The 27125-nt window shown below is 37.1% G+C and overlaps 1 protein-coding gene across 1 annotated transcript in view; it reads left to right on the forward strand.

Annotated features, from left to right (window-relative positions):
- Window positions 1-27125, forward strand: part of LOC134750260 (DNA replication ATP-dependent helicase/nuclease DNA2) — a 29988-nt gene that overhangs the window by 2191 nt on the left and 672 nt on the right. The window contains exons 5-22 of the mRNA XM_063685417.1: window positions 256-466; window positions 1030-1260; window positions 1394-1523; window positions 1879-2044; window positions 2662-2777; window positions 2930-3050; window positions 3382-3570; window positions 20231-20334; window positions 20513-20645; window positions 20975-21109; window positions 22351-22517; window positions 22881-22986; window positions 23447-23582; window positions 23928-24017; window positions 24279-24382; window positions 24894-25077; window positions 25729-25905; window positions 26313-26486. Of these exons, the coding sequence (XP_063541487.1) occupies window positions 256-466; window positions 1030-1260; window positions 1394-1523; window positions 1879-2044; window positions 2662-2777; window positions 2930-3050; window positions 3382-3570; window positions 20231-20334; window positions 20513-20645; window positions 20975-21109; window positions 22351-22517; window positions 22881-22986; window positions 23447-23582; window positions 23928-24017; window positions 24279-24382; window positions 24894-25077; window positions 25729-25905; window positions 26313-26486 (2674 nt within the window). The remainder of the gene's footprint in view (window positions 1-255; window positions 467-1029; window positions 1261-1393; window positions 1524-1878; window positions 2045-2661; window positions 2778-2929; window positions 3051-3381; window positions 3571-20230; window positions 20335-20512; window positions 20646-20974; window positions 21110-22350; window positions 22518-22880; window positions 22987-23446; window positions 23583-23927; window positions 24018-24278; window positions 24383-24893; window positions 25078-25728; window positions 25906-26312; window positions 26487-27125) is intronic.

Raw genomic sequence — 27125 nt, forward strand, 5'->3', positions numbered from 1 at the left:
CTCGGTCGTGTCGGGGCGCGGGGCACGCCCCGGCAGGGCTGGCAGTTTGTATGGCAGATTTTGGACTATATTGCTAAGTCAATAAGGGTCACGTCTAGAACATAATAAGCAACTTTATGTCGTCTACGCACGACTTTAAAGTCGAACTTTACGAGCATGAGAAGTGAAAATAAATTTTTACTCTTAGTTTTACAGTAGTATATTATATTTGGTATCTTTAGAGCTTTGCAACAATTCAGTTTACCAACGTTTTAGGCTACACACACCACTGCATCCCGGCGATATTGTCAGCATCCTCACCGCACGGGACTCCTCAGGGAGCTTTACCGTCACCAACTCCTCTGGACTGCTGGTGCTGCGGCCTGACCGTCTCGTGTCATCCACTAGTGTGGTAGCAGGGGTGTTCTGCCAACGGAAGGCTGTTCTACAGGAGCGCTGGCGCGGCATTGACTCTGCTAATACGGCTGTAAGAACCCCCTTGAGTCCCAGGGATCTAAATTTTTCGGCTGGAGATGATTTTGTTAAAATTTTATTTTTTATTCCTCAAATTAACACTTGCAGTCTTAGCTACACGTGCTAATCATACAGGAGAGCTAATAAGAAAACAGGATACACATACAGGTTATTTATACTGCCGGCTATATTTTTGATTAAAAAAACATCCTGTATAAGTCATAATCATTGCTGACCTGATATCACGTCAGTGGGACTCTAGGGAATCGTTACTCGATGTCCACTTTTCTCACATTTGTCAGGAGTAGCAGCACCACCACTCAGTGTTAATTAACCTTACCTTTACCAGAAGCGACATACTCGTGCTCGAATAATGCCAGCCGCGGCAGCCGGCCGTTACCGTCAATAATTCCACGGCATGATTTGCGGCAACATGTCGTCAGTTTCGGGAGCATATAACTCTTATAAGCATAATCAAAGTGTAAACGGCGTAACTACTTGACTATCCCTTCATTGAATATTTCCAAGAGCAGAAAATTCTAAGCGTTATATTAATTTCTTATCTATTTGTGCTAGATGACAATCGGGATATTAGTGCACGAGCTGGTACAAAAAGCCCTGACGCAGAACATTAGGTCCGTGGACCAACTACGTAAAGAGGCCAGCAATATAATAAAGGAATCAATTCAGAGCCTATACGACGCTGGTCTATCAGAGGAGGAGGCGAGGTCGAACATGCAGCAGTACATTGCACCACTAGCGGAGTTCATGCAGATGTATATGTCGGACAAACTGCCTCCTAACATGGTAAGTGAGGCCTAATTTCCCCTTTGCTTCGGCAGATGCGCCGTTTCTTAGGATTATGTTGCCAAGCGAGCGGTTTGAATAAATTTTTTTTATTCGTTTTTATTTTCTAGTCTAAACTCCGTATGTATTGTAGGGCCAGAAAGATAAGTGGTGCGGAAATATCAACAAAGTGCTCGACATTGAAGAAAACTTGTGCTGCCCACAGTTGGGCCTGAAGGGGAAGATCGACGCCACCTTACAAGTCACGATTCATGAACGAAAAGGTAAAGTCACGGTGTATTATAATATTAATTCTTACGGTTAGACTATATATATATTATCATTCATTTATCGAATCGTAGGGTTATTAGTACCTAAATAGGAATAGGACCGCGCAAACCTCTATGGTTCCGATTTTCTTTTCATTTTTCACAACTGCTCACAAAATTACACAAGAATCGAAAGTATTTTTGCCCAAGGTGAAAGGGAGACGCTTCGCGCTCGTTTGGTCAATGAAACGACTACCCTACACGCTAACGATATATTTAATGCTAGGGTTTAATAATATGTTCTACAATATTTTACAATTTGGGCGCGTGTTTGAACTGTAGGGGTTTTTAAAACTTTTTTTTCTCGTAGGTCACCAGACAGCAGTAGTCCCACTAGAGTTGAAAAGCGGGCGCGCGTCCGCGTCCGCGGAGCACCGCGGGCAGCTCGTGTTGTACGGCATGATGCTCGCGCTGCAGCGCGCGGGCGCGGCCCGGCCCGCCACCAGCGAGCAGCGCGGCTTGCTGCTCTACCTCAAGTGAGACTGGACTACAGTTACTATACTCGATACTCCCAGTATCACCCCTCATCAGTGGTTTTTCTCACTTGATGGTCTCATCGGAAGATCAGCGCTAGAAGCCACCAGCAATATGCTGAGATGAGGCCATTTCGTGGCACTTTAATCTTATTCTATGTTTTATTTTTATATTATGTAATGTTTGTTTGTGCTTACAAATAAAAATTTATTCTATTATATTCTATCAGTAGTAGTAACTTACTCTAATCTGAAGCATTGGTCTCCTGATGACTCTGTATTTCATAAATGGTGCGCTCAGCACTGTTCGGCAGGCCGCGGTGTGCCACTAGGCTAAGCAGTCTTAACACTCTGAATGGTTGAAAATGGCGACTCAAGCTCTTGAAAACAGTCGCATGTACTGATTAAAATAGGCGAATAAAACTGTTAATATTACTTGTGCTTCTAGTGCTCACCAAAAGAGTCACAGTCACAGCTCTTGAAGATACACCATGTTAACGGCATCTGACTTTACATGCTGCTTGGTTTTTACCCTGTTCCCAAATTAAGACTGACAAAAATGACAGATAATTTAGCTGACTTTAGATTCAATTTATAATTACCGATATTGTGGTTCACAGAGAGCGCGTAGACCTAAGGGAAGTGAGCTGTGGATACCCTGAAAGAAGGGACTTGATAATGCTTCGTAACCAGTTAGTGCAGTACCTGGCCGATGGACCGACGGCAACCGACCCAGGTATAGTAGTCCTGAAATACTTATACGTATCGACAATATCAAAATATAAACAGCGCTATCCTCCTCTAATAATGACATATATTACCTTTCTCTTTTTCTTTAAGCTCCTTTTCCCCATATAAAATGTAAATAAAATGATGTATGTCTTGCAGAGCAAATGACTGACATAGAGGAGGCTTCGAGCCTCTTGCAACAAAACTTGCCGGAGCCGGTTAACCACCACAACGCGTGCGCCAAGTGCCCCTACCTCACCGTCTGTTCCTTACATCTGTGGTAGGTGTACTATCTCCTAAAAGTATCGTGACTGGCTTACTGACTCACAATCCCAGTTGAAGTCAAATTCGAGTTGGTCTAATGGTCTTCAAGGTTTCGCAATATTATTTTAAAATGTATGGACCAATTTATATACACCCTGTTACTTAGAAATCTTAGAATCATTTCCCCTAGGCGCACTGTACTCAGCAATTGAAATTTTTCATAACCTATAGGAGTTATTTATTACATGACATTAAACTTCATGCACGCCGAATTTTCACGTGCTTGATTTGAAGGTCATTATGCCGTCTTGACGACTTATGATTAATATTTGATTCTACATCTCCAGGCACACAAATGGTCCCACAGTATCAGAAAACCACCCTCTGTCGAAACTAAAGCAGGACGCCCTGGGCCATCTATCGGCGGAGCACATCAAATACTTCTTACACTGGACAGCGCTTCTCAAGATGGAGGAAACAGGGCAGATGTCGGCGTCGCCGTTGCATACGTTGTGGACTGACACTGTTGAGAAAAGGTTAGTACGATTATCGACACTATTGTCGCGACAGTCGATCCGATCGAGTCAAGTCGGATCGGTTCGACAGTGTCGCGAAGATTTAAATAAGATATTGTCTATGGTTTAACATTTCGATGAGACAAAAGTTTTCATATTTGGGGAATAACAGCCATTCTCTCATTAGAAGAAGTAGAAGATAGATCTAATAATGTGATCTGATATAATGTGTGCTATCAAGTGTTATTATCAAGAAGCCAAGAAAGGCGACGCGCAGAGTCGGTGACCACATGGGCTGGTTTACCTGAAAGCTAAGTGTTTACTGCTTTGTATCTATTGTCTTATACTATTGTACAATTATCTTGATTTATAATTTAAAGGCCATCTTACTGGTTGCCACGCGGCAATCCGTGGATCCAGTAAGTTTGTACCTATGAGTTCACGATGAAGGTCGTGGAAGTTCTTTGGAGCCCATCTTAGGTAAGGCGGACTAGGTAATTTATAGATTATGTAGGAGAGAGGTGGCTTTGGCTGCTAGGTTCTCCTTTATCCTGTGCAGGAGTGCAGAGATGACTACGGTCGCTTGGTATTCCTTTATCAGCACGTATTATGCATGTACTGAGTACACCCTTTGCGAAGGGCGGGTACATTGGTAGCCGATATAACCTACATCCGGTCGGGTAAGATGGTTCTCATATATGTTATAGTAACGAATAGATATTATGTAACTCTTATTTATGATTGATGGAAGATGCCATCATCCTTAGAAACATATAGACATAAAAGATAGAGGTTTAAACTCTCATACTTAGTGGTAGACACTTAGTGATGAGTCATTTCATATAAACCCTTTTAACCACAGATGGTGCATAAGGCAGATGAGCGAAGCAGATTATCAAGACTACAACTGGACTGTGAGGTAGGACTAACCATTCCTCAACCCTCACGTACAATACCATTTATTCCTATTGTCGCGGCGTTCTGGACTATTATGGTAGTCTAGTATATTTGCTTGTCTATAGTGTTCATTATGAGAGCGTCGCGACAAAATGGTGGAGGTGCTGGGATTTAGGATTGATTGGATCCTTGGACCTTTCCAGTACCATTTGTGGTTTATAAACTTTATGAGAGATGACGGACAGATTTTCTAACTACTTTACAGTTGTGCGTCGCAAAGTTGCTTGAGTTTCAAGTCTGTTAATACTAATAAACAAGTGTAGATACTTGTAGTATAGTGTAACATTGAGTTAATTCATTATTGATACTCATTGACTATGTAATTTAATCTCATTTGGCTGGAAGTGCTAAAAGTCAATACCTAGTAAATTTGTAAAGTCTAATATTTGAATGCTTGTTTCAATATAATTTGTTTGAAATATTAGTTTAGGGATGAGGCATTAATCGCTGCATCTTTCAGTCTGCGGCCGAGGCTGTTTGGTGTTGTTATCATTGCTTCATGGGTTAGATAGTTCACGAGTAGCTTCGGGGAGGCTATTACAAGTAGTGACATTCAAAAGTTAAATGAATTTTTGTTGTTAAGTCAATTGCTTGATCTAAATTAATAAGTAATGAAACTTAAGTACTAAATGATCAGTTTCTAAATTGCCTTAAAGTTCACTTGCTATGGCACTTATTACTGAGTGACTGACAAAAAAGCTATGTTATGAACCCCGACAGACACTGATAGTGAAGAAATTGTCTAGAGCGACATAAGATTCACAAATTAACTAATGAGGTATGACTCAAAACGGATTGAAATTTTACATACCTACAGATGTACCCTATTAAATTCTGTTGAAAATAATATGATAGTCAAAATACTTCTTGATAAATTAGAAAGTAGATATTCACATCATGCTATGCTATGCATACCTACATGTACTGATTGTTAGTGTCAAATAAATCAATTGATTTTATTTCTCTTGTCCCAGGTGTACCTAACTTTCTAAGGAGAGTCAAACTTGACTTATTACAGTGGACAGAGATAAATCAAAGTATCAGAGAAGCACACTAGATAAATTTAATTTCAATGATATATGAGATAGTAATGTCAAGTCATTAAGATACCTACATGATTGTAGTAATTGGACAGTAACATTTAAATGAAAATGCTACCTGAGAAGTGGGCCTAGATTTGTTTTTTATTGCGCTTTAGTATTGTTGTAAGCCGTTGACGGCACAAATGTGTCCGTACATAAGGATGGTTACCTACTAACTAACTAGTTGAGCTAACTACTTTATTACCGAAGTAGACAAAACATTTTAGTACTTGTTGAAATTACATGCCGACAGTAAGTAAGTCAAGATTATTCTATTCTATGTGTCACAACACGCTTGAGTATCTCATCTTCTTTCCTGATTCTTGAGTTCAAAGTAGTCCTTTGATTTCAGCTTGACTGTAGGCGGATAAACTATATAGTACATAACTTACCTTGATATACCTGCAAAACTATAAATTCAGTTAATTTATTTACTATAAATTCAGTTAAATTATAGAGTTGAGCATCAGGAGTTTCAAGAAACACTCAAGTGTTAAACATACGTATTTTGCTGACCATACATGGTCTATGGTACATAGTACCTACAGTATTAAGTAAAGAAATAAATATTCTTGATTGTACACATAAAGCGAAGGAAAATGTACATTAAATGAAATACCTACCTACAAGTAGTCAAAGGTATACAGATTTACCGCAGTATGTAATAGATAAACGTAGCGCCTAGCTTGTTCAGTTCGTTCTAAAATATTTACATGTAGCAAGGATATTCAACCTTTATAATTTTCCTTGTGGGCCCCTAGAGTTGGTATATGTTGGTCAGAGTATAATAACTAGAATGTAATATAAAGTTGCTAAGGGGAATTGTACCTTAAGAAAGTAAGTAAGGTGACCCAGGGAATAACACTCTTGAATTCCCTATGTACTTTTCTTTGGACAGCTAAGTCGTACTTTGCTGTGATTGTAGTGAATAATAAGATAAGCATTTAAAAATTGTTACTGCATTCTAAATTCTCACAATGTTTATAGAAAGGGGTAAGACCATATTCTAATGTGACAAAGCAATATGCTGCACTGAGTAGCTAAATACAAAAAATAACAAAGCTATCAGTTGTTAGCGTGCTTGTCGATACAGTGTCTTAAGAAATTTTCACTTGTGAAGTTGAGTAAAGCCTGAATTCGACTTGGGTTATGTTGAAATAGAATGTTGACCCATATTCTTACACTTTGTTTTAAAGTATTGAGTAAAAAATGCATTATTGGACAAATTATCCATTTATATACAGTTTCAAATTTCTAGAGTCGTTGCTTACACTTAATGCTTGCAGGAAATTTTGTAAAGCATTGTGTATTCTTATCTAATAGTAATTAACAAATAATACCTACAATCATTATCAGAAGGTATACATACCTTAACCATAACTAGAATGCTATTTAAAGAATAAAGGGCTGACGGATGTTTATATACGGAATGACAATTTTATTTGACACCGGTCTGGTGTTCCAGTATATTTCTTTGATTCAGCATGATGTAAAGAATGAAAGGTGATATTCGAAGGTACAAATGAAACAAAAACATAGTCATGAAAATATAGTTTAATATTCAATATTACAGTAATGTTGTGAAAAGAAATTGTTCTGTTAACATTTTGTTTTGAGTGTCTATAGCAGAATATGCAATTAAATTTGGAAGAACAATTTTGTTGATAAAGTGATTATTTAAACTTTAAATTGTCACTTTAAATTTTAAAGTTTTGACGTTTGTCCAAGGTACAAAAGGTATCACGTACTACGTTTGCACACGGATGGTAGCCTGTTCGAGAAAGGGGCTTGTATCGCGTATTGTTTGAACAACAGATCAATCATTTGAGTGCGTTTAGATCTGAGGTCGATTTGAGAGGAGTTTCTGTTGTTCCCTAAGTGACACAGCTAAGTGCACGTATGATTCACCCACTGGTTTTATATGCAGTTAAGGAAATTTAGCACAAAGGTCACTGCTAGAACATCATACACACGTCCCGTAAGTACGTAACGTACACCTTTAGTATATCATTCTCAGTTTTAAAGGGCTAAGAAAGATTGGAATCAACCGAGCCGCCGGAGGTCAATGACATCTTGACATGGACATAGACTGACAATCTTGACATTTGTCAAATTCACTTCGCGCTATTTTCGCCCGCGAATATGTCAACTTGAGGTTCGTTTGAGTAACCGTTTTTGACGCTTGAATAAAAATTGCGATTGTTGATAAAATGAAACTCTCGTTTATTTGTGGATACTACGGGGAATAATTGTTTTGTTATCGTCGTCGGCCGTTAGGGCTTTGCTTGAAAATTAAAGGTATTATTTTCTAGTCCGGTCAAAATAGTTGTTGTATAAAGGAAAGTATTATACACAAGTTGTAATAAGTCCGGTGTATAGTTGAAAATTTAAATTCTAATAATTTATTACTTGTTATTAATTTGCTGTTGGCAAAGGACCTGAACATTAGCGATTCGAATTTTGTTTTTATTAGTTTTTAGAAGTCTCGCCCCGCGCCCGTGACATGAAATGTTACAAAAGGACTTCAATTCAAATAAGTATGGATGTATGTTTTCCTAATTCCTACGATTAATTGAATAATTGGAAATTTTAGTCTCTTGAGTCGTTAGACATATGCAAGAAATTATTCGGGACACCGAATATTATGCCTTCGTATAGCGCTCAAAGGAGCATGGGCGTATAAGCTCAATAAGCTCATAAACATGAAAGATATGAAAATAATTCCTAATCTTACAGGTCACTAAACGCAAATGTTTGTGACAAACCTTAAAATTTGTAATTGGTCAAGTTAGGTTTGATTGTGTAGAGTATGTAAGAAGACTTGCGTGGGAAAAATGAGAATTAGTAATAATTTTCGTAAAATAACCGAGAAGTTTAGCATTATACATGAAATTATAATGTAATGAATTTAAATTGTAACTAGTTGCTTGTTACAGTTGATTGTTTGAAAGTGATATATTAGTATCATATTAATAACAGAAGATTAGTTCTTCACTATGTTTTCTTTATGATATAGAGAGCATATATATATATATATACCTAATAAATTTAAATTTTACCTTATAGGTATAAATAAATACATGCCTACTTAGTAATTCTTGAGTCAGAAGTAAGGAAGTTGAAAGTGAAATGACTATAGTGTACCTAACCGTAATAATTAGGTAATTATTCATTCTTGCATAGCTCAAACTGTGAGCTGATGACAAATTAGTATAATTGTGATAAATTAGTTCATGCACAGCGTACTTTGCTATAAGTAAAGGCGAGTCAGCAGAGGTAGAAACATTCAGTATGTTTCTATTATTTGAGATCATTATCATCATCATCATCATACAACTAACAATTTTTTTTATCCTGATATGAAATTTGTTGAATAGAGAGTTGGCCTAAAACCTAGAAGTTAGATGTTTTGCTGAGCATGTAAAGAGACACATTTGGAAGTAGAAAATTTAAATTAAATAAGAATGGAAAATGTTCCTTCTGCCTAAATATTCGGATTGATTACTTTGGTAAAGTTAGCTCCCGGCTACCTGTGGCAGGGAGATCATGTTCATCCGTTTTATTAGTTACTTGGATAATGAGAATAAGTTGATAAATTTAAGTAACTATGTATTGAGTAAAAATTTGAATTTAAAAGAGTCTTTGGAGAATTAATGAGAAATTTGACTTAGAGATGAAATGAAATGAAAAGAAAAATCATTATCTGGTTGAAACTTACTTACTAGCCAGTGATATTTAGTAATCAATCGCAATAGAATCAATGGCAACAACTTAAATGATGTTAAATATACTATACTGTTTAGACTCACTTGTTTTAGTCACTCGTGCGACATGTTTCGGAGAGCATAAGTTTCGTTTCTCAAGCACTAACAGTGCAAGCAGCGTTCACGACGGCTGTGTATCGCGTACCTACCGTAAAATTTATTTGATGTTAATATGTCTCACGACAGATTAAATTCGATTAAGTGATGTTATTCAGAACGAATGTAGTCGAAGAATTAAGCTATAGTATATTCAGATTCAGAACGAATGAAGTCGAAGAATTAAGCTATAGTATGTTCAGATTCAGAACGAATGTAGTCGAAGAAATAAGCTATAGTATATTCAGATTCAGAATGAATGAAGTCGAAGAATTAAGCTATAGTATATTCAGATTCAGAACGAATGTATTCGAAGAACAAAGCTATAGTATATTGTGGTTTTAAAGTTCCAGAAGGGAAAGATGTCCTCTTGAAGATTACTAGCGATTCATAGAAAAATATGTTGAATTATTGAGCCTTTGTAAGACAATATATTTCTCCCATGATTGAGAACTTTGTTTCAAAGTGATAGAGTTCAATTTTGCATAATTTCTGACATCCTTATGCCTTATGAAGGATCAATATGATGATGAAAGAAACGGAAGATGTGATTCTTATTAGTTATGTTATGGTCTTAGATACCTATAGTATTTCTATTAGAATGGGTTCCGTAACAAGAGCGGTGCGAGCCGCGAAATTGAGGAAATAGCAATTCACCTAGTATTAAGTGCAATAACTTGTTGACCAATTCATATTTATTGCTTATAAACTTTCTTGAATTGCCGTTTACATCCTATGTATTTACATCTCAGATGCACGTGAAGTTTCTCGTCATATAGTTTGAAAAGGAGATACCTATGTTATAATAGCTACGTTGACATACGGAAGCGTTTCACATCGATTGATTGAAACGAATCAAGAGATAACATTTTGGCCGTTTGGGTTATAAACGCCGTGCTTTGATGATATATTTGTTATGTAACAATATAATGTGTTACAACAGAACTTTAGCAAAATAGAGTTTGCAAAGTAGATGAATATTATTGAATATATAATATATATGTCATTAAAGTTCTTAACTTCAGACACGTTGGTTAACACGTTGGTTAACAGTAATGGATTACAATGATATAGTTTGCCTTTATGTGTAGAGAACGATAATATATTCAGTAAACAAATTAAGAGAATTTGTGCAGACATTATATGACGTAATTGAAATTGAGTATGAAATTTGCATACAACTTCGGGAGTAACGATTATAAAAATGAATTAATATTGGAGATCGTTACAAGTAAATTAAAGTTTGATGTACCTATCAAGGAAACTCTCGTAATCAAATTAGATTTTGAAATAGTAATTTAATTGAATTATTATATATATGCTTACAGGCAAATGATGTTGCCACAGAATAACATAACGGTTTTTTAGTCTCGTGGGTAAGAGTAAGCGATGTTTATACTATGTGAAACAGTTATTTTAGACTACATGTTAAAACTACATTGGAATCGCTATATTAAGCACTGAATTAATGGCACATTTAAGAACAACAGTAATTACGTAGGTAATCGACAATTAAGATGTATGGTTCTGAGCCATTTTAAGTTTCGCTTTGGCTATTAATCTAACTTATTTGTGCTTTTACTTGAGTATGAGGACCCACGCCCTTCTCGCGCTGGAGAGGAGGCCTGTGCCCAGAAGTGGGACATTATGTGGGCTAAATATTTTAGTAATACGTAGTTGTTATTATACAAGTAATTAAAACGAAGTCTTGAGTTACTTTCGATCAAAAGCGATCTGTGCCAGAATTTAAATGAGTTTGTCATGTACATGTGTATGTACTTATATGAAGTGCCTAAGGGCAGTATTTACGTCTAATATAAAATATACTCTTGGAGATAAAACTCATAAATATGATACTTACATCTAGGTGTTCAAATAACACTTTATGAGTAGTCTTGTTAGTATACAGACTGTCAGATATTTTCGTTATTAATGTTAAACGATTACGACTTGAAAGTGCACTTACTTGCTTTTCTTCCTTTTATTGGGGAGGGCTGCCAAGCAGGATAAGTCCATATAGTAACGAATGAGGTTGACAGACCAAGACAGACAGCAGGAAAGACAGAAGACAGATTCCTGCAGCTACTGCTAGATTTAGCAGCAGCTACTTTGTTGTGACATCGTGTAAAGCCCGCGGTGGCATCGATGTTTTTATTCACGCATGAGGCGGTGAATGTAAAATCTGTACCTATCGTGTAAGGCCCGCTGTGGCATCGATGGTTTTATTCACGCATGAGGCGGTTAATGCAATTTCTGTATCGTGTAAGGCCCGCTGTGGCATCGATGTTTGTATTAATGGGTGTAAGACCCGTAAGATATCCGAGTACGATTGTAATCAAGTAAGACCCACAGTGACAGTGTGGGTTCGTATCAGAGTATAAAGCCAAGGGTGGATTTAGAATATAGTCTAGATTCATAATATTAACAAGTGAGATAATAGTGACGTTCTAACAGGGTTAGAAGTACAATACAGAGTTATTATTTGGATAAATAGAGATGAATACGACTTTATGTGCATAATAAATTAATAACATATAATTATTCAATTTCAAGACTAAGAAAAGGAAACTGAGTTTGCTTAAGTTGTTAGCAACATTAAACTTAGAGGATGATATGGTGGTTATCCTGGTAATGATGAGTGTTTATAATAATCATACATATTAGAAGAGGTCGCGATTTAATTCCTTGAGCGAATATCTGAGAGATTTAAATTGACAGACGAAACGACTATTAGTTAGTTAATGAAAGACTGACTTTAATCAGAGTTGTTCGTAGTACAATGTCAGATAGTTCAGATACCAAAGTTGGGTATTTGTTCTAGGAAAGTATTAATTGAATTAGAGTACCCACATTTTTAAGTATTTTTACGGAATATGTAAGTAAGTAAATAAGCATACTTAATAAAGTTGACTGAGACTTTTTATCCCAACTTTACTACACTTAAAGGAAGCTACAAGTAAATGGAAACTTGATGACGATAAAGTTAAGGTCAGTTAAAGAGGAAAGATCCTAGACCTTAAGACAATAGATAGAGAGAAAGAACGTAATCAAACTTGAATATCTATCTATAAATCGTCATTTTTCCTGTCTAGTCGGCAGTGTCGCGACAGTCGATCCGATCGAGTCAAGTCGGATCGGTTCGACAGTGTCGCGAAGATTTAAATAAGATATTGTCTATGGTTTAACATTTCGATGAGACAAAAGTTTTCATATTTGGGGAATAACAGCCATTCTCTCATTAGAAGAAGTAGAAGATAGATCTAATAATGTGATCTGATATAATGTGTGCTATCAAGTGTTATTATCAAGAAGCCAAGAAAGGCGACGCGCAGAGTCGGTGACCACATGGGCTGGTTTACCTGAAAGCTAAGTGTTTACTGCTTTGTATCTATTGTCTTATACTATTGTACAATTATCTTGATTTATAATTTAAAGGCCATCTTACTGGTTGCCACGCGGCAATCCGTGGATCCAGTAAGTTTGTACCTATGAGTTCACGATGAAGGTCGTGGAAGTTCTTTGGAGCCCATCTTAGGTAAGGCGGACTAGGTAATTTATAGATTATGTAGGAGAGAGGTGGCTTTGGCTGCTAGGTTCTCCTTTATCCTGTGCAGGAGTGCAGAGATGACTACGGTCGCTTGGTATTCCTTTATCAGCACGTATTATGCATGTACTGAGTACACCCTTTGCGAAGGGCGGGTACATTGGTAGCCGATATAACCTACATCCGGTCGGGTAAGATGGTTCTCATATATGTTATAGTAACGAATAGATATTATGTAACTCTTATTTATGATTGATGGAAGATGCCATCATCCTTAGAAACATATAGACATAAAAGATAGAGGTTTAAACTCTCATACTTAGTGGTAGACACTTAGTGATGAGTCATTTCATATAAACCCTTTTAACCACAGATGGTGCATAAGGCAGATGAGCGAAGCAGATTATCAAGACTACAACTGGACTGTGAGGTAGGACTAACCATTCCTCAACCCTCACGTACAATACCATTTATTCCTATTGTCGCGGCGTTCTGGACTATTATGGTAGTCTAGTATATTTGCTTGTCTATAGTGTTCATTATGAGAGCGTCGCGACAACTATGGTGCTGTTTTTAAGAGCCAACAGGAGCCGAGACCAAACTCAATTTTGAGATTTGAAAGAGAATATCGTCGTCGCGCTGACGGGGGCGGTACCGCGTACCGAGGGACTATCCCAGTGTGTGTGGTGCACGCACACCGACGCGCACGTTATTTGCGCTCCTCGCCGGCCTCACGCCGCTCGCGTTTTTAGTAACTAAATTCAATATCCTTCTACAACCTGCAATCTAATTAACATTTCGAGTTCCAGAATAGTAAAAAAACATAACATAACATGGACATACAAGAAAACATTGTTGTATAAAAACATACAAGATAACGGCTGTTAAATTAATCCAATTAAATATTTTTAAATATGATAAACAAAAATATTAAATTATAGTCGTGAGTATTTTAAAAGTAAAACTCCCTTATACCTTGATTTTAAACAAAGTATTTTACTTATAACTTACTTGGTTCGTATGAATTAGTGACATACCTAATTAAAAAAGAAAGCTATAACTCCCGCGGGAACAATATAGGCCTTTTCCCTTCAGTACACCTGCATGAAATAAGATCTTTTCGAGCAAGCGTCTTGAAAAACAAATTTGCCGCTCTCCGGCTCCGTTGAATAGAAAAAAAGAAAGCCTTAGGTTAGATAAAATTATCATAATAAAGAAACATGTGACATGTGATATTTCCTACTTTGATGTAATTATACAGTTTTATTGATGGTCCGTTTTTTTATTTATGTGTCAGATTTTGATAAAAATAGGTATAAATTGAAGAGCTCCTAATTCTGATCGGAATAAATATGAAACCCAATAAATAAATAAATAATAATAAATATTAAATCAATATTATAGGACATTCTTACACAGATTGACTAAGTCCCACGGTAAGCCCAAGGAGGCTTGTGTTATGGGTACTCAGACAACGATATACATAATATATAGGTATAAATACTTAAATACAAATAGAAAACACCCATGACTCAGGAACAAATATCTGTGCTCATCATATCATATCATCGAACCCAGGACCATCGGCTTCACAGGCAGGGTCACTACCTCCTAGGCCAGACGACCGGTCGTCGCCCAATATTTTGGGACAATAGTCTAGTCTACAAAAGGTTCAAGGTGGTGAAAAAAATAGTGTAAGCTGTTCGCATAAAAAAACCGCAAATCGATGTACAGGTTAGCCGTTTGGTACACGTGTATACTAGTCAAAACAAAAATTTTGACCCGCAGTTCCTAAAAAAAATTCCCTTAGGAGTGCTGAAACCTTTTTTGTATAAAAAAAAACTTTTTTTTAAACCTATCGTATACTTCTCATCTATCATACGAAAGGGCTTTTTGAAGCGATTCTGAAAATATACCACATCATTGCATTTTAGCCATTTTTAGGGTTCCGTAGCCAAATGGCAAAAAACGGAACCCTTACGGATTCGTCATGTCTGTCTGTCTGTCGTCCGTCCGTATGTCACAACCACTTCTTTCCGAAACTATAAGAACTGTTGAAACTTGGTAAGTAGATGTATTCTGTGAACCGCATTAAGATTTTCACTCAAAAATAGGAAAAAAAAAATTTTAGGGGTTCCCCATACTTAGGACTGAAACCCAAAATTTTTTTTTCCATCAAACCCATACGTGTGTGGTATCTATGGATAGGTCTTCAAAAATGATATTGAGGTTTCTCATATATTTTTTTTCTAAACTGAATAGTTTGCGCGAGACCGAGAGACACTTCCAAAGTGGTAAAATGTGTAACCCCCCCTCTAACTTCTAAAATAAGAGAATGATAAAACTGAAAAAATATATGATGTACATTACCTTGCCAACTTTTACCGAGAACTGGTTTGAACGAGATCTAGTTAGTAGTTTTTTTTTAATACGTTATAAATCGTAAACCGCAATTTACCTTTCACTCACGTTTCACATAAAAATACATTGTTTAAATTGTGTAATGTACGGAACCCTCGGCGCCCGATTCCGATTCGCACTTGGCCGGTTTTTTCTTAAATTGAAAGAAAAAGAATTTTCAAAACATACCAAGTTTGGGCTCCTCCAGATACGATATGGCTGATTTTTTTTGTACAAATGATACGTGATATCCTCATATGTAACCCCAAAAAAGCAATAAAAAATTTATTTAGTTTTTTTTTTTTTCAATACAAAGTGACACAGTTCTACTTAACCCTTTAACTTGACCCCAAACTTGGTGTGTTTTGAAAATTCTATTTGTTTTAATTTACAAAAAAATGGCTAAAATGTAATGATGTGGTATAATTTTAGAATCGCCTCAAAAAGCCCTTTCGTATGATACCACACACGATAGGTTTTTGGAAAAAAAAAAATGTTTTTTTTTTTCATACAAAAAAAATGTTTCAGCATACCCCTCCTAAGGGATTTTTTTTAGAAACTGCGGGTCAAAAATTTTGTTTTGACCTCTTAGTATGCGTGTGCCAAACGGCTAACCTGTACATCGATTTGCGGTTTTTCTTTGAAATTGGGCTTGTACGGCTGCCACTAATAGAGATACTAACTCCTAAAAATACGTATGATACCTCATTGGATTCAGAATGATGTCTAGAAAAATGTATTCGAAGCGTTTATTCCCACATAAAAAAAGTTCAAAGCTATTAACAAAAAACGGCCAAGTGCGAGTCGGTTCCGTACCATTACGCAAAAAACGGCAAAAAATCCCGTTTGTTGTTTGGGAGCCCCACTTAAAAAAAAATTTTATTCTGTTTTTAGTATTTGTTGTTATAGCGGCAACAGAAATACATCATCCGTAAATATTGCAACTTTTTAGCTATCACGGTTCACGAGATACAGCCTGGTGACAGACGGACAGGCAGATTGACAGACAGACAGATATTATTTTAAAGGTATTAAATATTCTTTTAAAAATTAGGAAATAATATGGTGTATTTAAAACATATCATGGAATATACTACGGTTATAAATTGATATTATGTAATAGTACATTACTACAGAGGCCGGGAAGTAAGGGGTTGCCGGCCGAATGCATATATACGGCCGAACGTAGTGAGGCCGGATAGTTATGAGGCCGACAACCCCTTTTCACGCCGATGTATGTATAGTGCTTTTCTCAAACATGCTATGAAATAAATAAAGAAATCTCCACGAAATCAAAGTTTTAATTCTAAAGAAACTACAAGTAAACTAGGCTCAAAATATAACTACCACCTGTACCTATCTTTATCACACGTGTCGTATATTTTAAACATGTAGTTAATCAATTTATTACACAAATGTTCAAAGGTATATTTATGTATCTTTAATTTTTCGCCTTGCATCCTTCTGACTGTAGTTTTAGCCACATAACTAAGATTACATCGTTTTTTATGTTGATATTATGCTTCACCTACATCGTTGCCTTAAACATGGAGTATAATTAACAGGTATTCATTTAATATTTTCGTCAGAACTCATATTAAATAACACAATAAACAACGCACAATAAATCCAATAAAATAGAATTACAGATACACAATGAAAAATGTTCAACTTTACCTCCAAAATGATTAAAAAAACACCAACGCGTGTTTGAGTAGACATTTTTACCGCTAATATTTAAATGAAATATAGTTTGTCAAAGGACTGTCTCATTTCAAACATAGACAGAGATAATCATACTATCTTTGTCTTACACTGGTACTAGCACCCAAAAGAAAAGGATGAGTATAGTTTTTTTGTTCTTATTTACTGACAAACTGGTTTGACCAACTATATTTTAAATCTGTATTTGAAGGTAAATTTGCAATTCAATATTATTGGAATTTGTTAATAATGTTTTATTTATATATTTTTTGTAAATTCGATACAAATAAAACTGCAAAATATATTAATTATCGTTTATTGTTTTTTTTATGGGGTATTGGCAGAATGTCATTCGGAACCATAAGCAAATATTGGTTATAGTTTTTTTTTTTGGCTGAATGCCATGATGCTGTGTCACAAATATATGTGAAATGGAAATTAAAAAAGAGCCACTTCCCGGCCTAGGCCTGCAACTTTGTATGAAAGTTCATTACAGGCCCCTCGTCTAGCCGCGCCGGAGTCGTGATACTTCCCAGCCTAATATAAAGAACGTAATATCAATATTACATAGCATGTTTGAGAAAAGTAATTTTTTCAACAAGTTAGGCAATTATTAAGTAACCACATTTTTTTCGAACTTTCGTCTTTGTTGTAAATTAAAAAAAAAAGAAAATAATTGGCGTAAAAAGTATTTCGCCTCGTGGAGCCCCTTTCATGAGATCACGTCACAAAAGTTTTAATAAAATTAATACTTTGTTTAAAATAAATTTTTGAATAATAGTGAAAATTGTAAAATATAAAGCAATATAATAATACGTACTTAGAACTGATACTTTTCTAAATAAAGAATGAATAAACTAAATTGTGTAATTAATTTTTAGTGCAAATCACCACAATTTGCTTCTAAAGAGCAAATCTGTGACCAAAAATTATATATAGTTTTAATTTTTCGTTCGTATATTCAGATTTGTGTATGAAAATGTGAAACTATTATTTCTAAAATAAATTATTCGTCCCTAATTTACACAAAATTTATACCAAATTTGATCTCATATCAAGAGATAGGTAGAAATATAGGTAGAGGCAAACTGGACCGCAGAAGCCGACTTTTCCCCTCCCTTTTTGGGGGGTAGCCAGGACTTAATCTCGTAGCTAGTGCGTCAGCTCAGCTTTGTATGAACCAAGGAATAATAAATACTGTTAAACGATATCCCCTGAGGCCAAAGTGCATACTCACTTTACTTACTTCGCCTACTAAGAGGCAAATCGCGACTTTGTTATGGTTTATCGATAACTTATCACATCACTAGATTATCGACTTTCAATGTCGACTATTGCCCATCACTTTTCTGTCCGTGTACGTATTTAGAAACTTGACCCCGCCCCTAAAATTAGTGCGATAAGGACAACTGCAGCTTAGGCGAAAAATCCTGCGTAAAAATCTCAAAAATCGAGGTTTCGTACTCGACTGTTTCCTCCTCCAAAACTTAAGCAAGCGTAACCAAATTTGGAAATCTAAATGATTATGAAATTGTCTGTGTCGGACTGTTTTGATTTTTTGGCTAATTGATACTAGTTTTGAATACCACGCCTCTCATTGCGGCATAGTCAGTGAGGCCATTTTTGGCCATGTTTGAAGGGCTCTAGCGCCTTAAAAAACAAAAATATCAAAAAAAGCAAAACACACCGACACAGATATTGACAATATTAATCTGTGTTGAAAAAATCATTCCTCTAGCTTCAAAAACCAGGGAGGAAACAGTCGAGTACGTTTGTATGGAGAAATGACCACTCCTGTTGGCTCTTAAGGTTTATAATTATAGCAGCGGGGCAGCTTTACGTAGCTCAAGTCCGGTCGTATATACGTACTGCAGCCACCTTTGGGATGGATCCGCCAAGTATCAGCTAGCCGCCTTAGAGTCCATAGACAAACGCGCTAGGAAGCTTATTGGAGATGCGGGATTGGTAGGGGCTAGACTACAGAGCCTTGAACACCACAGAAAGGTAGCTTGCTTATCGGTATTCTAATACAGGATACATTTCGGGGAGTGTGCAATTGGATTACATACTCAAATCCCCCCATCTCCGTTCTGCCACCGTGGGACTAGACGCGGACTTACGTTTCACGCTTACGTCGTTACTCTGCCACTGATTCGTACTAAACACTATTCATCCAGCTTTATCATGCGAATGGCTAAGGAGTGGAATTCACTTCCTGCAAATCTATTCCCAGTTCACTATAACTTCGATCTTTTTAAATCGAGACTTTTGAATAGACATCTTTTAGGTAAGCATGTTCCATCCTAGACTGCATCGGAACTTATATAGTTTCAATTATCTCAGATGATTTTGCCCTAATATGTAAAATAAAAGGTATTGTTTCCTTTGTGCAGTGGTTACACTGCTTACTGCTAATAGCCCCGACATAAGTAACGTTACCATTCTATTTATTTGGTTAAAATTCATGAAACAACCCATTTTGAGATAACACGTTTTGTTATCTCCAAAGAAAATACTACCCTGATTGTTTTCTGAATGAGCTGTCACATAAATTTGAACCTGTACGCAACTACCTCATCAGCCGTCAGAGTTAAGTAGGGCTATACGAGTAAGAACATAGTTACATATATGAGTTAGTATAGTGATTCCAAAAACGTGAAAGAAATATTTGGCATTATGGACTTTTTGTTTTTATGTGTAAGGTTTAAAATAGTTGGTAATAAATAAATAAATACGCCATACGCGAGAGTGCTATAGTCCCCACGCTAGCCCAATGCGGATTGAAGGTGGTAATATGTCTAGAAATTATATTGAAGTGATTGCAACAAAAGAAAGCCGTAGACTTATATTGACCGGGATATAGACCGTGATTACCTTTTGTAGAATGAGGGTAGATGGAGCTCTGTCTACACAACTTTGACACCCACTCGCTATCTTCAGTCACCCGTGAACATGATGCATGTAACTGCGTCGAAATATCGGGAACTCATAAATAATACAAAAGGTAATCACGGTCTATATCCCGGTCAATATAAGACTAGTGAAAATAACCGTGAATCATTCAAAACTCTAAAAGAAAGCCGTGTTCAAAACAGCTACATTTTAATTATGCATCTTTAATATTTTTGTTCTAGATCAAAACGTGGAACATGCGCTCCGAATTTAAGACTGAAATCAGTGGTACAATCCGGCGATAGATACACGCATACCTTCGAACGACAGAGTATAAATAATGGAGGTAAGATTTTGTTTAATAGACAGTGCAGATCAATTGAAGAGGACTTTAACCGATTTGACCCTACCATGTTATGTTCGTTCGGCTAAAAGGTGCCTAAACACCTAACCTAATTATTATGAAACATATGAATGTAAGTTAAATGTATTCTTACAAATAACAATGTGATATAACATTTTAGATAAAACACAGCATAAAACCAAGGGCCCTCAGGAAGGCGATTTCTCAATAGTGAACATAGACAACAGACCGTGGATTGCCGCTGGAGTAGTCACTGTTTCTAAAGAAAACGAAATGCAGATTATATTAGAAAGGTAAGTAAGAAAGGATTTTGTGCAATTTAATCCTGATGGAGGTGAAAATTTCGTTAAAAAATTCAAACAGCTAATACGCGGAAGAAGTTCCGAGCTGAGTCTAAAAGATTAAATTATAAAAGCTAAGTATAATAAATTTGCATCTTTTTTTTCCTACAACCTATTTTGCGTCTCACTGCTGGGCAAAGGTTTCCCCTTTCTTCCGCGACTCGACACGGTTTATTGCTCCCGCCAGTCGCAACAAAATACGTCTAGCTCGTCCCGTCACCTTTGTTTTTGGTCTGCCTTTGCAACTTACTATCGGTATTGAAATTTGTGTTATGTTTCAGGGACCTGAGTCGCCGGCTGAGTAAAGACACGATGTTCCACATCGACACGTACGAGTTGCACGCGACCACAGTACAGAACTTGACTAATCTGGGAGTGCTGCTGGAAGACAGCGATCGTGCTCTGCGACTGAGAAAGTAAGTTTCTCTTTTTGGCGGCTATTCCGGTTCCATCCTCAGCTATTCCTTCAGAGCTCAGTCGGCTTAAGCTTCTAATATTATAGGTAATAACGGATTTCAAAGAAATAGGGCACGTAGATATAGTTTATAACATGAAAAAGTTACTTCTTAGGGTTCCGTACCCAAAGGGTAAACGGGACCCTATTACTAAGACTCCGCTGTCCGTCTGTCTGTCTGTCTGTCACCAGGCTGTATCTCATGAACCGTGTTAGCTAGACAGTTGAAATTTTCACAGATGATGTATTTCTGTTGCCGCTATAACAACAAATACTAAAAACAGAATAATATAAATATTTAAATGGGGCTCCCATACAACAAATGTGATTTTTTTGCTTTTTTTCCGTGATGGTACGGAAACCTTCGTGCGCGAGTCCGACTCGCACTTGGCCGGTTTTTGTTTAATTATTTTTCAGTAATTACTGTAATTAGCGAGTTTTGCTTGTCACCTGACGATATATTATTTACGACTAAAAAAGCCGTACTAGTCCCGCATAGCAAGAGAGCCGACTTTCAAAAATAATGTAAGTATGTATGTATGTTGACGTTGTACGCATCCGCGTCCACCCCAACGAAACTACGGCAAACAAACGATAGCGGCATCTATTCTACGCTCAGAGACATCTAGCGAGTAATGTTGGTACTAATGTAAATACTAGGGGGCTTGGCAGAAAATAGCTAAATAAAAATATTAAATTAGGAAATAATCGTGGAAAGGGTAATATTATATCGTAGAATGTTATGTTAATGTTATTAATGAAGGCTTTGACATAAATACGTCTATAAATTTGCTTGCAAAAGCAATCTAATAAAATAATGACAACAAAATCCTGCGAAACGGTTTGGTGTTCCTTATCTATCGCTTACATCTAAAATGTAATTACACCAATCGATACCTGAAGAATTATTAAATTTGGCACGTATATTTAGGACCTAAGTCCTACTTATACGTATGTATGATGCGTAGCGCGGCGCAAAAAAGGCACCCCAAACCCCAATTTTGAATTCCTTGTTACTAAGCTCCTCCTAAACAGCTACATCGACTTTTGAGTTATTTTGTGTATATTTGAATTGGTCTTAGGCTGGTTTAGATTTATAATTGGACCCGGTAGGTGGCGCAGCAATCGGTGATTTAATTATTTGCTTCTTACTTTTACGATTTTTGCGAATTTTAGAATATGAAATTTACACAATAATTACAGAATAATAATCGACAAAAAATCCCCTGAATTTGAAAAGAAGCTCCCGCGCGAAGTGGGCAGGCTTGGTACTAAAATGATGAAGTCACTGAACATACAACAACAGAGAGCCGTGTTCAAAGCTGTCGCTGCCAAGGACTATGCGCTGTTGCAGGGTTTACCGGGGACTGGTAAATGAGACTTATCTTTGTTTTTAGCTGATTATAGTTGTTTATGCAATGCCAAATTTAACCTTGTCAGCAATTGCAGCTTGTCTTGCTCACAAGCAAATTGTTTTCTCTCAATATTTACTTACAACGAGCGCCATTTAAAAATGATGAAATAAAATTTGGTTACCAACTAGAAAAATTACGAAATACTTTTGATTTTTCTGAGAATGCGTTAAACTTGAATTTTGGTATGATCCATTGAAATTTAATAAGCTAAGACATGGAATAAGACCAAAAGTCAGCTTATCTATAATTTGTTTTGTACCTTTTATTTTCAGAAGTATTTACATTCTGGTGGAAGTCACACATGTGTTTGTTTTGTAGGTAAAACTCAGACGATAAGCGTTCTCATACAAATGCTGGTGGCGCTCAAACAACGCGTGCTGGTTACAGCACATACGCACTCAGCCGTCGACACTGTATTGAGCAGGTATGTAATATATACTTCCCCAATATAAGAAACAAAAATGGACCCAGATTGGATCCCATCCCTGTGGAACACTAAACACGCTTGAAACAGGCGAGAAAAATAACCCACGCATGTGTGCAGTGTGAACTATTTCTGAGAACATTTTAATCATCATTGTAGCAATCAGTACATTCCAAACGTGTACAGCTTGTTAATACAAGAAAAAAGGTTAATCAACATTGTCAAAAGCTTTTGCGAGGTCTGTGTGAGTCGCTTAACTTCAAACTCGGATAAATCCACTCTACCCTCTTAGGATCTCCTAAGAGGGTACTAAAATAAGATAAAATAAGGTAGATAATCTTATCTACCTTATTTCGTTTTCTTTTTTTATACTAAAAGCTTAAGATGTCATAATTGGATTTATTCGAATTTGAAGTTAAGCGACTTGTGTAATCGTAGACACTGCTGATTCGTGTATCAGGTTACCGGAGTCCCTGAAAGTGATGCGGCTCGGTTCGGCGGCGCGCGTGGCCCCGAGCCTGCTGGCTCGCTGCGAGCATCAACTGGCTTCTAAATGCGAGACACCCGATCAGTTGGAACAACTGTATAACTCTATGGTGAGTAACATTGTTAATTTATTCCCGTAAAGATTTGTATGCTCATGCTTTCCATCTTAGAGAGGAGGTGAATATTGTATTGGAAAATATACAGGTGTTAAACCAAAACACTATTTTATGATTGCATTGCCGGGGGAAGACTTACCGCTCCGTCTCATCCCACTTTTCTTTGTACTAGACAATATACACACCAGAGCACACAACCTTAGGTACTTGATTCGTCAGTAGAAAATCACGATAATTTATGAGCATTTTCCTTTCCTACGTAAAATCAAAATGAAAGAACTAGCAGCACTTGTAAGATGATAGAATCCTGTATTTGTAACGTTAAATTTTATTGTGCAGGAAGTGGTAGGTGTCACGTGTTTGGGAGCTGCGCACGCGATGTTGGCTCGTACTACGTTTGATATTTGCATAGTAGACGAAGCCACTCAGGTAACACTCATAATTGTATAGATCCCTTTTTCCTCTCGCTTTTACTCCTTTCCATATTTGCACAGGGTGAATTTGCCAATGTCGGTGTAGACTTTCACATAAATCACATCGCGACTCAATTAACTTAATAACGGATAATAACGTCATCAAGTAACAAAATTTCCACTCCTCATTAACCAACCCAACTCTGTTATTTAACTGATTCAGACATTAAAAAAAAGTGGAACCGCCAGAACGCGAACTAACATGTCAGTTTTCCAGGTTTTACAATGCACTGTTCTACGGCCTATGTTCGCCGCAAATCGTTTTGTCCTGGTAGGAGACCCGGAACAACTGCCTCCTGTAGTTAGAAGTCGTGCTGCAAGGTATTACTTAAATCTTTTTGTTTTTAATAGTCACTAGATATATTTCGCATAATAGACTACCAAAGAGTTGTGACGTTTTCAATCAAAAGGTACCACATTGTCGCTTACCATAAGGACGAAAATTGCTTGTATCTATTGTATATACGAAAAATCTGCCAGAGCAAGCGACAATGTGGTACCTTTTGCTTGTAAACGACACAGTTATTGATTGTAGAAAAGGCGCGGAATATAATAAACAATCGTACCCTCGAGCCATATGTGCAGACGCCATATGTTTTGTGGTACCTAATTGTGGTAGTATGTGTTTGATACCTCAACTTATTTATACTAATACTACCAACTTGTACGCAGAACTACCGCATAATGTGTATTTCAGCTTTCCTATTACCAGATTGCATATTTTACTATTAATATCTTTTTGTAAACTACGAATAGTAATAGATTATAAAAGATGTGTACCAGATGTAAACCTTATTGCTATATATAAGAGTTCAAATTCACATATTTACAGACGACTAGGTATGGAGGAGAGCTTATTCCACAGACTGATGACGAAAGAAGCGACGTCCACGCTACAGCTGCAATACCGAATGAACCAAGCACTAGCCGACCTGGCCAATAAAGTAGCTTACAACGACAAACTGAAGTGTGCTAATGAAAATGTTGCTCAAGCCAAATTGAACATTAACACTCAGGTATTAGTCTAATAGGGTTTGTTGAGATTTTAAGTGCAGCATTTTTTGCGATCAAACGTATAAATGCAATTTATGCAATGTGCTAGCTGTGATATCGAACGAACCAGGCACTAGCCGACCTGGGAAAGTGGCGGTGACATACAATAATAAACTAGTGTGCCACATTCAGTACATACCAATTCAAATGATTGACATTATCGTGTTCCTACGTTGTCCCGGGTGTATTACTTTAGACCAGGGTCCGCCCGATAGCCTACTCCCGAGAAATGAGAGGCACAAGTTTTTACGAAATCGACAGCCATTGACTTAATCTAGCGGGGGAACTAGGAGTTAGGATTAATTCGGCTTCTTTACGATGTTTTTCGACCTACACGGTGGCTAAAAAATAAGTGCATTCCCGTTGCCAGGGAGTTGTTGGGATTATACTTAGCGACTTTTACTGAGACCAACCACGAAATCGCGAAAAAAAATTTACCCTCCCATAGAAAATGGACTAGCCAAAATGTATAAAACAGCCAATTTTTTTTTCGCTATTTCGTGGTTGGTTCCATAGTAAAAGTTGCTCAGTAGAATCCCATAACCTCCCTGGCAAGGGGAATGCATTTATTTTTTAGCCACCCTGTATATATAAAGTAGAGTTTATGCTTTTAGAAATTGTCAGCACACACATCAGAATCTTGGGTGCTGAAGGCATGTAGCGCAGATCCAGAGAACGCTGTGTTATTCTTCGATATGAAGATGGCGGAAAAGACTGAAACTAGCAATAAGACGTGCGCCAACCCCGACGAGGCGTGTGTGGTTATGGCGATTGTTGAAGCTTTAACAGCTGTAAGTAATTATATTAAAACTGTCACTCACTAGAAAACGAAATATAGACGAAAGTCATAGCTACATTTCGAATCTCGTAGCTATTTATTTGCAGCGTAGGCAGTTTAAAAGAATCAGAATTAATAGTTGTTGGTGACGATCTTCAGTCATGAGGGAACGACGAAGAAGAAGATGCCACTAAAATGCTGCATAATTATTTATCTGTAATCAAATCATTCGAGAAAAACTGGCAACTCGGATGTTATCAGGACTGATGGATTTCACTGATGCCTTTGCTCTACAATTTTTTAAACTTCATTGTATTTTAATGCACCTCAAGCTAGTGTGGGGAGTCCCTAATTAAAGTTAGTGATTTGAAGAGTTATCAAATCGGAGAATCTCGGTTTTATAAAATTTTCCCATTTCAGGGTGGCGTAAAATCACAGGACATCGGAGTAATATCCCCATTCCGCGAGCAAGTGGCGCTTCTACGACGAGCGCTGAGTGTGGAAGTCAGCACTGTCGACCAGTTCCAGGGGAGGGACAAGTCCGTGATAGTGTACTCTTGTACGAGACGAGACGTCAGTGACAACAAAGTGAAGGTTAGGTCTTATCTTATACTGTGTTAGTTAATTCTGTAGCATTCGCCAAGTGAGTGGCGCTCCTACGGCAAGCGCTGAGTGTTGAAGTCAGCACGGTCGACCAGTTCCAGAGGAGGGACAAGTCCGTCATAATGTACTCTTGTATTTGTTGCTCCGCGATTTTTGCGCCATTTAGGGTCCTAGCTAAATTGGTTGTCTATACTTACGCTATAGAATTTCCAATTTAGCAAGAACCCTAAATGGCATAACAATCCCGTGTTGTGACTACCTACGAAACGAGATGTCGGTGACAACAAAGTGAAGGTTAGATTATGGATGGTATAGAAAAGGATGCCAATCTCTTATGGCAGAATTGTTGCAAAAGTGACCGCTTTCAGCTTTAAATAATAGTTCCTAATCTCTCCGGTGGCGCTAGTTAGGCTCTGGGACATGAGTATAACATGAACCAATAAATAACCCGACCAAATTACGTAGGTTGTTTTTGGTAGTATTTCGGTGTATGGTGGCGCCGCCTAATTACTGTTTTTTAATGGACACTTTTCATACATAGAGATTTGGCTCCTTTATATAGTCTCCATGGGTTAGATCCTATACTATTCCTATACTGTCATACTATTTGACATCTGTCAACTATTCAAT

The sequence above is a fragment of the Cydia strobilella genome, chromosome 19, assembly GCF_947568885.1.
Source record: "Cydia strobilella chromosome 19, ilCydStro3.1, whole genome shotgun sequence".
Lineage (NCBI taxonomy): Eukaryota > Metazoa > Arthropoda > Insecta > Lepidoptera > Tortricidae > Cydia > Cydia strobilella.